This window comes from Procambarus clarkii, chromosome 79, assembly GCF_040958095.1.
Source record: "Procambarus clarkii isolate CNS0578487 chromosome 79, FALCON_Pclarkii_2.0, whole genome shotgun sequence".
Lineage (NCBI taxonomy): Eukaryota > Metazoa > Arthropoda > Malacostraca > Decapoda > Cambaridae > Procambarus > Procambarus clarkii.
The window spans coordinates 18,514,969-18,527,927 of NC_091228.1; the positions used below are offsets into that span (position 1 = coordinate 18,514,969).

The 12,959-nt window shown below is 47.2% G+C and overlaps 1 protein-coding gene across 3 annotated transcripts in view; it reads right to left on the bottom strand.

The window, feature by feature from the left end:
- Positions 1–12,959, bottom strand: part of na (sodium leak channel non-selective protein na) — a 631,552-nt gene that overhangs the window by 473,648 nt on the left and 144,945 nt on the right. For all 3 annotated transcript variants that reach the window (XM_069314566.1, XM_069314565.1, XM_069314567.1), the window contains exon 12: positions 3,854–4,060. In XM_069314566.1, the coding sequence (XP_069170667.1) occupies positions 3,854–4,060 (207 nt within the window). The remainder of the gene's footprint in view (positions 1–3,853; positions 4,061–12,959) is intronic.

Sequence of the window (12,959 nt, forward strand, 5' to 3'; positions counted from 1 at the left end):
TGCGTAGGGGTCGGAAGCAGGAGGGGGAAAAACAAGGGCGTGGAAGGAACCAAGGCCGAAGCGACCAAAACCACCCAAGTCTGGGACCCTACACAAGCGGGGCAGCATCGGGGCGTCCGGGGAAGCGACAAACCAGAGCGCGTTGCAACATCCTACCCTGCAACGCGCGAGCTGCCTGCACCCACGGGAATTCATTAGCAGACTGGGTGAATGGAGTCACGAACAAGCAACAAAGCTCGCAGGACTCAAGGGTCGAATGTGTCACCGACCCAACAGGCAGCATGACGGAGGCAAAAACAAGGAGAGTCACCCTGAGACAAAGGGACAGAGCAACCCTCAACTCGCCCAAAGCGAGGGGACGCAAGGGTCTCCACTATCGGACCCGAGAGCCCCCGGGGGGTTTCCCAGGGCCCCTAGACTGGGTCTGCTAAAGGTTATCCCAGGCAGGGTACTGCTAACCGGCGCCCCAAACTACCAAGCAAACTGCTAAAGCTGAACCCACGGGACGTGTTCACTCGCAAGGGCATAGCAGGGGGTGCCACCACACAAACAAACCTAATATAAGGGGGGGGGGAACACAAGGCAGACCCCCCTACCAGGCAAAAACAAACATAAAAGAAAAACCACACAAGTGGACAACGTACCCAGAGTGAACAGAGCCGGCCGCTGTCATAGGTGAAAACTAGCTACGCAGTACCCTGCGCCCCACCAGTGCGATAACTACCACTTACCCCAAGGTAAACAAGGGAGTGAAACCCCCAAACCCTCGGGGCGGCCAAACGCCAAGCAGCGAAAAGCCAACAGAGGTAGACCCAAGGTGACTTGTGGAAGGCAACCCCAAGCCCCAAGGGCGGTACTTACAGGGCACTCAGGGAAGGTGACCCTAAGCACATGCAGCCCGAGTACCTGAGAATACTACTCCCAGCTCACACGACCACCGTAAGAGCAGCACTGCAAACAAGTCACAGCACTGAGACAAGACTGGAGCTGGAGCCACACGACCGTGCATGATCCCATCAGCCGAGGAACTGAGGCGGGGATGGCCGGCGCGGGGTTCTGGGGCTTCCCCTTCCCCCTCCCGGGGAGGGGGGAGCTGCGCAGACATGTGGCGCGGCTCGCGTGATGTCATACTTGTTAGTTCGTTTTCCTGGGGGAGTTCTGTCCACTCATTTGTCGATTTTTGTTGTTTAACCAAAATAGGGGTTTGTTTTGTGGCGCTTACCTTTCTGGGTGCCTGTCCCGGTCGATGGCAGATATAGAATGCTCCAAATCACATGTGCATTTCTATGGGCCATTGCTTCCCGTGCCTCTCTGAGGGGGCCAGGTTCTGGCTCGGGGTCCCCGGTAGGCCTAGAACTCCACCCACATCGACTGATGCAAAATAGTTAGGGTGTCCATATCAGCCATGGATAGCTCCGGGGAGCCGTAGGGGCTCCCCCCAGAAATGTTAACTTAAAATGCATTTTATACCGAATAACTCATTTTGTACTAGCTACAATATACAGTAGTATGTATATCTTACCTTGAATGAGAACTCTTGTTGGCATTTGGAAGATGGTGAGAAAAGGGGGAATTCGTACTCTAGGGTAGTCGTACACCAAGGTACCACTGAATATGAAAAATCTCCACACTGACCGGTTTACACTAAACCGACAACTTTTCACACAACAGCCTTGCAGCCCCCTGCAATTAAATGTGTTCCCATGGTGTAATACATACAGTGGGGCCTCGACTTACGATGGTAATCCATTCCCAGAGACGGATCATAAGTTGAAATATCGTAAGTCGAAGCGACTTTTCCCATAAGAAATAAAGGGAATTGAATTAATCTGTTCCCCACCCTCCAAAATATTAACTTACAAATACATTTTATACTGAACAATTTTGTTCTCTTACTTCAATACAGTACATATGTTTATCTTACCTTAATGGAGGACTCTTGATGGCGTATGGAAAATGGTGATGAGGGGGGGAGGGGGGGTTGAGGAGAGAGGTGTTACTGTTTGAAAGGGGAGTCCCCTGCCATTATAACATCAGGCAGTGATGACTTTTCTGGGATACACTCTCTGGCAAATTTTGCCTGCATACCACTAGGACCTGCTTGTGGCTTACTGCTTGCTTGCCTTACTAAGAATCTGTCTAAAAGCACTTGTTTCTCCCTACATTTTAACATTTGTCTGTAGTAAGACAAATGACACTCATTGTCATTTAAAAGGTCAATGCAACGGCCTGCTACAGCTTTATCTGGATGAGTTTTTTCAATAAAACTTTGCAGTTCTTCCCATACTTCATATATTTTCTTAACGAGGAAGGGATATCCTCTACTGCCTCAACTCACAACTATTTTCTTAGGTTGAACCTTACCACTGACTTTCTACAACCCATGGCGTGATATATAATAATCAGTTTTATGTTCAAAAAGCAAAAAATCACCACAAAAACGGACTCTCTTATTGGTGTGATCATCACTAAGCGGGCAGCTCTAGTAAACTGAGGCAGGTTGGCCCGCGTGACCGAGAACCACGTGCTCGGTCGACCCAAACGTGTACTAACAAATATCGTTAGTCGACCACACTATCGTAAGTAGAGTCGCATTTTTCGATCAAATTTACATCATAACTCAAAATTATCGTAAGTCGAGGTGCCACTGTACACACTCATGTCCTCACAGTCCTGCCCTCCCGCTAGACTGACAACTGACATCATTAGGTGCATCTCTAACACACGCCACGAGTGGGACGACGCTCATACACAGGGCGTGGTGGTGTGGACATAATGGCGATGCGGGTGAGGTGGAATTTCAATGTCCAGAGACTGTTGACAGTAATTTACCAATAATTACTACAGAAGCCCTTCCTCAAACACTGGAAAGCCTTCCCCGAGTTCACCTCTTGCCAGGCACCATAGTCCTGAGACAGAAGACTAATGGATGCTAGCCATAAATGCAGATTACAGGTGCAGTCCCGTTGCAACTGCCAGACCGCATGTTTGAGACTCACTCACTCAATTTCTCATCTCAACTCCATTCCAATTAACAATTCCCACACTATCGCGTAAATCGGAGCAAACAACTCATGATAAAGCGCCAACGATTGGAAGAGATAATGATAATGCCATATTGCTAGAGGCATGGGTGGCCTTGGGCAGCCTGGGAGGCCACCCCACCCTACACCTCTCTACCCTAGACAAAAGATGGCGTCTGACTGAATTTGGCTGGCTCAGGAGAACGCCAAGATGCTGGTCCCCTCTCTGTCTTGTCCAATCAGAGCTCAGCATTGGCAGTCTGCCTACAGACGCTAAGGTGCTTGCCCCAATCACAGGCGACCTTGGCCATGCAGTGCTTCGTAACGTCAGCGAGGGAATTCTGGCAATGATGACACGTCACTCAGCCGGGTAGTGACTAGTGCCCCCCTCCTCCCTAAAACCATTGGCCACTACCCCTCAAGTACCTCCCTATACCTCTCTCTCTCTCTACATTGTAAACATTTTCCTGTAAAATATGGGAAATGCAGTAACTCCTTTCACAGGTATGTACAGTGTCCCCTAAAGTTTTAATGTACAGCCCTGGCCTATGCTTTCCCCAGACTCCTAACACAGGATGTTTCGGGGAAGAATTACGGAATCTAGAACCACTGCACGGCTGTGAACTCATCCCCTAGTGTGTGCAATACTATCTAGAAGCTGGCTGGAAATTCCATTCCCTCCCCCCCCCTCACACCGTGTATAAATAAGGCTTTTCAACATTTTAATAATTATATTCATACTTTGACAGAAAACTAGGTAACTCTCAACACCATAAAATCAAAACAACACATTATGTTTTTTGTATTAGTAAGTAAAGTAATAATCTTACTTTTGGAAGAGAGAAATCCGAGGGAACTTTGTGCAGTCTTGCCATCGTAGGACGATCTGGAAACTTTTCAAAAACACGCAGGCGTAGAGGTAATGTTTCCTGTATACCAGCACTCTGCTCTCTGGCTTTCATCTGTTTAAGTTTCTTGAAATCCTCATCAAGTTCCAAGTTGTCTAGAATAACAGCTACAAACAAGCTCAACACAATCTGTAAACAACAAACTTGTAAAATCTAAAACTCAGCAGTAAAATGATATGTCCCTAATTAATTTATAAGACAAACAGACATGTTCCAATACAAGTAGTAGACAGGTTAAGTCAGCTGTCAATGCAACCATTGCCATGAGGAAAGTAACAGTCCATTCCCCTTCTACATGGTAATTAGTTGTAATGGCTACGTGCTTTGTCGTGATAATTCACTCCCTCCCCTTCTCCACCCGAGGGTTCTTTTTATGGGCAACACTCGCACTATCGTGCTTCTTGATAATCTACTACATTTTATGGGCAACACTCTACCTTATCTACCTTACCCCTAAATGTCAACCCATGTCTTGCTATTTTCAAGCAATGCGGTTTGTTGACCAACTTATATTACGGCTGATTTCCACCATTTTTTTTTTTAATCTATGCCTTAATCGTAATTAGTATTAATTTTTCGTCGTTTAAGTGTTTTTTCCCACACCTTGCCCGAAACGCTGTGCATATTAGTGGCTTTGGCATTAGCTAGCTCTATCTATAAATCCAACTTAATGTTTGCAACTTACCTTGTATGTGTGTAATTTTACCAGGATATTCATTTTATTTTATTTTATTTTATTTTATTTGACTAACATTATAGTGCCCCTTGATAATCTATTACATTTTATGGGCAACATTCACACTATAGTGCTTCTTTATAATCTACAACATTTTATGGGCAACACTCACACTACTGTATAGTGCTTCGTAATAATCTATTTATTTTTATGGGCAACACTCGCACTATAGTTGTGAAAACATGTAAAGGATTTTGGAATATTGATGTCTGACGACCTAACAGTTAGGAAGCATAACCAAGCAAATACTGCGTCAGCCAGAAAAATGATAGGATGGATTACGAGAACTTTCATATCCCATCACAATGGTTGTACTATTCAAATCACTTGTGCTGTCCCATCTTGAGTACTACTCAGTACTCACTTTCCCCTTCAGAGCAGGAGAGAGAACTGAAATAGAGGGAGTATAGAGAACATATACGGCATACATACATATATGGGAGCCGGTCGGCCGAGCGGACAGCACGCGGGACTTGTGATCCTGTGGTCCTGGGTTCGATCCCAGGCGCCGGCCAGAAACAATGGGCAGAGTTTCTTTCACCCTATGCCCCTTGTTACCTAGCAGTAAAATAGGTACCTGGGTGTTAGTCAGCTGTCACGGGCTGCTTCCTGGGGGTGGAGGCCTGGTCGAGGACCGGGCCGCGGGGACACTAAAAGCCCCGAAATCATCTCAAGATAACCTCAAGATAAGATACACAGACGTGATAAAGCACCTAAATTATTGGGATCGTCTCAAAGATCTCAAAATGTACTAGCTAGAAAGGAGATGAGAGAGATATCAAATAATATGCGCGTGGAAACTACTGCAGGGCCAGGTCCCAAATCTTTAAGCGAGTTCCAACATCCTCCAAGCAAGAATAAGAAATATTGCCGGAACAACCGTGGACATCTTCATGAGAAAACTAGACTGTTTTCTCCAAGAAGTGCCGGACCAACCGAGCTGTGGTGGATACATGGGCCTGCGGGCCATTCTAAGCAACAGCCTGTTGGACCAAGCTCTCACAAGTCAAGCATGGTTATAGGAACCCGGACTTGGGAGAAGGAGTGGCTTCGACTTTGATTCTGTCTGCCCCCCTCCTTGTCCTTCCCCTTCGGTTGTTCATCCGGTCTCCCCATTTCCCTTGTTTCCAGCTCCAAAACGTCTGAGGGTTTCGGAGTCGGGGTAGGGTTCACTTGGTGTCGAGACTTGAGCGGTCTCGGGGGAGTCCCCTTCCGGGTTGGCGGAGGCATTCGAGCCTAGTCCTCCTGCTGGAGCTTCTGGGTTTGACCATTGGGCCCCCATCGTTCCTGCTTTTTGGCTGTTTCTGCCGAAAAAGTACTGCTAAGTACTGCTCCTGCTGTACTTAGAGGAGGGGGGTTAGGAGGACGGTTTGGCCCAGGGTCCTCGGAATGTGGTTCCCGGGGCAGGGGAGGCATTGACTTGGGGGCCTTGGGCCCTGTTGGACCACCCCCCTGAGTTTTTGTGCCCTCGGAGCAGTGCTTGGTGTTAAAGGGAGAGGATTTCTCTTTTGCTCCCTCCTCGTACAGATTGGATTTGGCATCTACCCCTCTCCAGGATCGGTTCCATGATCCCATGGGTTCCTTGGTCCCGTCTTTCCGGAGATTTTCAGTTTCCGGCGTCCCATCAAATGTAGTGCGGGAAGCTCTTGTGGCTTACCTCCTGCGCGACACGGATTATGCTTTCGTTATGTATCTATATTTCTTCATGTATGGATCTTCATGTCCATACTGGGTTCGTTATGAAGTTCCAAAGTCATCCTGGTTAGCAGACTGCCCACTCTCCTCGTTGAAGGCTTGGCATATGTTCTGTCGGTCCCCTGCGCTTGAGTGGAGGGTGGCTCAGACGGCGTTGCAGGTTTTCCTGAAGGGGGGAGGGGGATTTGAGCATCTCAATGCTTGTTTGTTCACCCCTGCCCTTCCACAGGGCAGGGGTATATATATATATATACCCCTACCTTTATATATAAGTACAGTGGTACCTTGCATAACGATCACCCCACAAGGCGAATATTTTGGGTAATGACTGGCCCGATCGGCGTGAAATCGTCCCATATGACGAACGCTCGTTTGTGTAACGTCAACACCACATGGTGGGGTCACGCCGCCACTGTCGACAGTGTTGTATTGGAGTATCACACGACCCGTATCCGTCTGTATCGCTCCACACACAATTCTGATATTCGTGTTTTTTTTTTTTGTGGTTTTGTGACTACAATTCTGAACGCACGATGTCGTCCAAGAAGCAGCCTGCGAAAGCAGGAGTTTGCAAGGGGAAGAAAGAGGCAATCACTGTGGAAGTGAAGAAAGAGATCATAGCAAAGCACGAGCGTGGTATTCGTGTGGTTGATCTTGCCAGGGAGTATGGCAGGGCTCCCTCAACAATATCCACCATACTGAAGGGCAAGGATAAATATACGACGCTTGACGTGGCCAAAGGAGTTAGCAAGCTCACCAGCAAACGTCCAAAACTCCTGGAAGATGTGGAACGGCTACTGCTGGTGTGGATGAATGAACGACAATTGCATGGCGATTGTGTCTCTGAAGCTATCGTTTGCGCTAAGGCTAGGATGCTGTATGTGGACCTTGTCAGGAAGATACCAGGTGCGTCGTCTGAAGATGAGGAGGTATTTAGGGCAAGCCGTGGCTGGTTTGAGAACTTTAAGAAAAGGAGTGGTATACACAGTGTTGTGGGACATGGGGAGGCTGACAGCTCTGATAAAGGTGCTGCTGAGGCTTTTGTGCCAGAGTTCCAGAAATTTGTTGATCAGGAGCAGTTTCTGCCACAACAAGTTTTCAATTGTGACGAGACCGGCCTTTTTTGGAAAAAACTGACGAAGAGGACCTACATCACGCAAGAGGAACAATCATTGCCTGGCCACAAACCGATGAAGGATCGCCTTACTCTCGTGCTCTGCGCCAATGCAAGTGGCGATTGCAAGGTCAAGCCGCTGCTCGTCTATCACTCAGAAAATCCACGAGTGTTCAAGGCGTTTAAGGTTCACAAGACACGGCTGAATGTGATGTGGAGGTCGAACAAGAGGTCCTGGGTCACGCAGATCTTCTTTAGTGAGTGGGTAAATGACGTTTTCGGCCCCACAGTGAGAAATTATCTCGTCGACAAGCAGTTACCACTCAAGGCCTTGCTTGTGCTCGATAATGCACCTGCGCATCCTCGCCAACTGCAAGATGATCTGTTCCCTGAAAATCAGTTTATCACCAAGTTTCTTCCTCCAAACACCACGCCACTCCTCCAACCCATGGATCAGCAGGTCATTGCTAACTTTAAGAAGCTCTATATGAAGGCCTTGTTGGAGAGATGTGTTCATGTGATTGACACCACAGAGCTGACCCTCAGACAATTCTTGGAAGGAGCAGTTCAATATCATGGGGGCCTTGCGTTTGATAGATAAGGCCTGGGAAGGGGTGTCACGGAGAACCCTACACTCTGCATGGCGAAACCTGTGGCCTGAGGGTGTCCCTGAGCGAGACTTCGAAGGTTTCGGTCCTGCACCTGCATCTGCATCCGCACCTGTGGATGACCCGGAGGCTCTTTTAGTGGATGATATTGTCGCTCTTGGACACACACTGGGTCTGGAGGTGGATGCCGCTGATGTGCAGGAGTTGGTGGAGGAGCACAGTGATGAACTGACCACCGAGGAACTCCTGGAACTGCAGAAAGAGCTGGTGCAACAGGAGGTACAGGAGCTCTCATCGGGGAAGGAGGAGGTCTGCGAGGATGCTATCCCATCTAGTGAGATCAGGGACGTGCTGGGGATGTTCGAAAAGGTGACAGCATTTGCGGAAAAGCATCACCCTGATAAGGCGGTGACAACACGGTGCGTGAACCTGTTTAATGACAATGTGCTGTCTCGATTTAGGGACATCCTCAAACGAAGACAACAGCAAGTGACACGCGATATGGTCAGTGGACAGGGTGGGAAGAGACGTGCTAGTGATATGGAACCACAACCCGGTCCTAGTGGGGTTAAATTCCCAAAGAGAGCGAGCCCGCCTGACCCAGAGGTGGTGTCTCCCTCCTCCCCATAAGCCCTCTCCTCCTTCCCTCCCGATCGGCTCCCTCAAGCCAGCAACGACTCTTCATAAGGTAAAGTGAATATACACATGGAAACAGTCAAACAAACATTTATTTAACATGTACAGTATAATATTACCAGTGTATAATGTCATATTGTTGTTTTAGGGGTGGAACGGATTATTTGTATTTACAGTGTTTTGGGGGGGGAAATTGTTTTGCATGACGCCGGTTTCACATGACGACGGCGGCGTTGGAACGGATTAAATTCGTTATGCGAGGTACCACTGAATAAGAACTGCCTTTAAAAATTTGTGTAAGGAATCGTTCAGGACCCTATATACCACTTATGTAAGACCAATCTTGGAGTATGCAGCTCCAGCCTGGAATCCATACCTGGTTAAACACAAGATGAAGTTAGAGAAGATTCAGAGGTATGCCACCAGACTGGTCCCGGAACTGAAAGGAATGAGTTATGAGGAAAGGCTAAGGGAGCTGAACCTCACAACCCTGGAAAACAGAAGAGTAAGGGTAACCACCTACAAAATTCTCAGGGGAATTGACAGGGTGGACAAAGACAAACTCTTTAGCGCGAGTGGAATACGAACAAGGGGACACAGGTGGAAACTTAGTACCCAGATGAGCCACAGAGACGTTAGAAAGATTTTTTTCAGTGTCAGGGTAGTTAACAAATGGAATGCATTAAGTAGTGTTGTGGTGGAGGCCGACTCCATACACAGTTTCAAATGAAGATATGATAGAGCCCAATAGGCTCAGGAATCTGTACACCAGTTGATTGACAGTTGAGAGGCGGGACCAAAGACCCAGAGCTCAAACCCCGCAAACACAACTAGGTGAGTAAGTGAGTACAGGATGTTGGTGTGATGCAGTTTCATGTGCAAGTTCCTTCCCTTTCGGCTGCTTTGGTCGCGGAGGATTTGCGTACATGTGGCCTGCTAGCTTCGACCCTGTGTTTCTTCTTTCCCCTCGAGTTCTCATAAGGTGTGTCGGCCATTTTGCTGTTTATCCCATTGACGGGACGATGGGAGGGAGGCTCGTTCTGTTTGCTTGTGCTTGGAAACATCATTTGTGGGCCTTTCGTGTCATTTTGTGCAGCCTGTGGTGGCGTAGGGTGGCTCCTCCTCCTTTGGGAGGGTTCGGGGTTGGCTGGGCAGGCCTCAACCTTGTCCTCAGAGCGCAGGAGAAGGCCTGCGTTTTGTCGAGTCATCTTGGAGTGGGTTCGCTTAGGCGTGGTCAAACTGACATTGTCTTTCAGGTGAGTTTCCCGCCTGTTTCTGGTCTTAAAAAAGGACTGCTCGTAACTCCAGTTCATTCTGGATTTGTCCCGTCTGAACCCGTGGGTTTCTTGCCCCCACCTTTCAGATGACTACTCCTTACCTTGAGATTACCTTGAGGTGCTTCCGGGGCTTAGTGTCCCCGCGGCCCGGTCGTCGACCAGGCCTCCTGGTTGCTGGACTGATCAACCAGGCTGTTAGACGCGGCTGCTCGCAGCCTGACGTATGAGTCACAGCCTGGTTGATCAGGTATCCTTTGAAGGTGCTTATCCAGTTCTCTCTTGAACACTGTGAGGGGTCGGCCAGTTATGCCCCTTATGTGTAGCGGAAGCGTGTTGAACAGTCTCGGGCCTCTGATGTTGATAGAGTTCTCTCTCAGAGTACCTGTTGCACCTCTGCTCTTCAACGGGGGTATTCTGCACATCCTGCCATGCCTTCTGGTCTCATGTGCTGTTATTTCTGTGTGCAGGTTTGGGACCAGCCCCTCAATTATTTTCCACGTGTAAATTATTATGTATCTCTCCCGCCTGCGCTCAAGGGAGTACAGATACCTGGTTGATACCTGGTTGATGGGGTTCTGGGAGTTCTTCTACTCCCCAAGCCCAGCTCGAGGCCAGGCTTGACTTGTGAGAGTTTGGTCCACCAGGCTGTTGCTTGGAGCGGCCCGCAGGCCCACATACCCACCACAGCCCGGTTGGTCCGGCACTCCTTGGAGGAATAAATCTAGTTTCCTCTTGAAAATGTCCACGGTTGTTCCGGCAATATTTCTTATGCTTGCTGGGAGGACGTTGAACAACCGCGGACCTCTGATGTTTATACAATGTTCTCTAATTGTGCCTATGGCACCTCTGCTCTTCACTGGTTCTATTCTACATTTTCTTCCATATCGTTCACTCCAGTACGTTGTTATTTTACTTTGTAGATTTGGTACTTGGCCCTCCAGTATCTTCCAGGTGTATATTATTTGATATCTCTCTCGTCTTCTTTCTAGTGAGTACATTTGGAGGGCTTTGAGACGATCCCAATAATTTAGGTGCTTTATTGCGTCTATGCGTGCCGTATATGTTCTCTGTATTCCCTCTATTTCAGCAATCTCTCCTGCTTTGAAGGGGGAAGTGAGTACTGAGCAGTACTCAAGACGGGACAACACAAGTGACTTGAAGAGTACAACCATTGTGATGGGATCCCTGGATTTGAAAGTTCTCGTAATCCATCCTATCATTTTTCTGGCTGTCGCAATATTTGCTTGGTTATGCTCCTTAAACGTTAGGTCGTCAGACATTATTATTCCCAAATCCTTTACATGCTGTTTTCCTACTATGGGTACATTTGATTGTGTTTTGTACTCTGTATTATGTTTAAGGTCCTCATTTTTACCGTACCTGAGTACCTGGAATTTATCACTGTTAAACATCATGTTATTTTCTGATGCCCAGTCGAAAACTTTATTAATATCAGCTTGAAGTTTTTCAATGTCCTCAGCCGAGGTAATTTTCATACTGATTTTTGTGTCATCTGCAAAGGATGATACGAAGCTGTGACTTGTATTTTTGTCTATATCTGATATGAGAATAAGGAAAAGCAGCGGTGCAAGGACTGTACCCTGAGGTACAGAGCTTTTCACTGAACTTGGACTAGATTTTATATGGTTGACAGTTACTCGCTGAGTCCTGTTTGACAGAAAACTGAGTATCCAGCGTCCTACTTTACCGGTTATTCCCATTGACTTCATTTTGTGTGCTATCACGCCATGGTCACATTTATCGAAAGCCTTTGCGAAGTCCGTGTATATCACATCAGCATTCTGTTTCTCTTCTAATGCCTCAGTGACTTTGTCGTAGTGCTCAAGTAGCTGTTTTAGACTACTTAAAACAGATTTAGGCTCTTTAGTCGGTCCCAGTAATTTAGATGTTTTACCGAGTGGATTCTAGCAGTAAAGGTTCTCTGCACGCTCTCCAGGTCAGCAATTTCTCCAGCTTTGAAAGGGACTGTCATTGTGCTGCAGTACTCCACTCTAGAGAGCACAAGCATTTTGAAAAGTATCATCATCGGTATAGCATCTCTAGTGTGGAAAGTTCTTGTTATCCAACCTGTCATTTTTCTTGCAGTTGTGACGGCTACTTTATTGTGTTCTTTAAAGGTAAGGTCTTCCGACATGAGTACACCCAGATCCTTTACATTGCCTTTTCGTTCTATGTTATGATTTGCCTGAGTTTTGTACGTGAATTCTGTTTTTATATTTTTATTTTATTATTATTTTATTATAATTATTATTATTATTATATTATTTTATATTATTTTAATTATTTTATTATTATTTTTATTTTATATTATTATTTTTATATTTTTCTGTTTTTATATTTTATATTTACTCTGTCCCAGGTCCATCTTCTGTTGGAGCCGGACAATTGGATGGTGTCCCTGGACCTCTAGAATGCGTATTGGCACATCCTGATTCATCCGAGGTTGAGGGACTGGCTCGGTTTTGTTGTGAGGCATCAAGGTTACTGCTGTGGGGTGTCAAGGTTACTGCTGTGGGGTGTCAAGGTTACTGCTGTGGGGTGTCAAGGTTACTGCTGTAAGGTGTCAAGGTTACTGTTGTGAGGCATCAAGGTTACTGCTGTGGGGTGTCAAGGTTACTGCTGTGGGGTGTCAAGGTTACTGCTGTAAGGTGTCAAGGTTACTGTTGTGAGGCATCAAGGTTACTGCTGTGGGGTGTCAAGGTTACTGCTGTGGGGTGTCAAGGTTACTGCTGTAAGGTGTCAAGGTTACCGCTTTCGTTTCCTTCCATTCGGCTTGAATCTGGCGCCTCACGTTTTCATATGCCTTACTCGGGTCATAATGGCCCGCCTGCATCTGTTAGGTGTTCGAGTTCTGGCCTACTTTGATGACTGGCTGTTTTAGACTCCTAGCCAGTCCGCGGGTATGTTTGCCAAGGATTTGTTTCTTTCCCAGCTCGCCGGG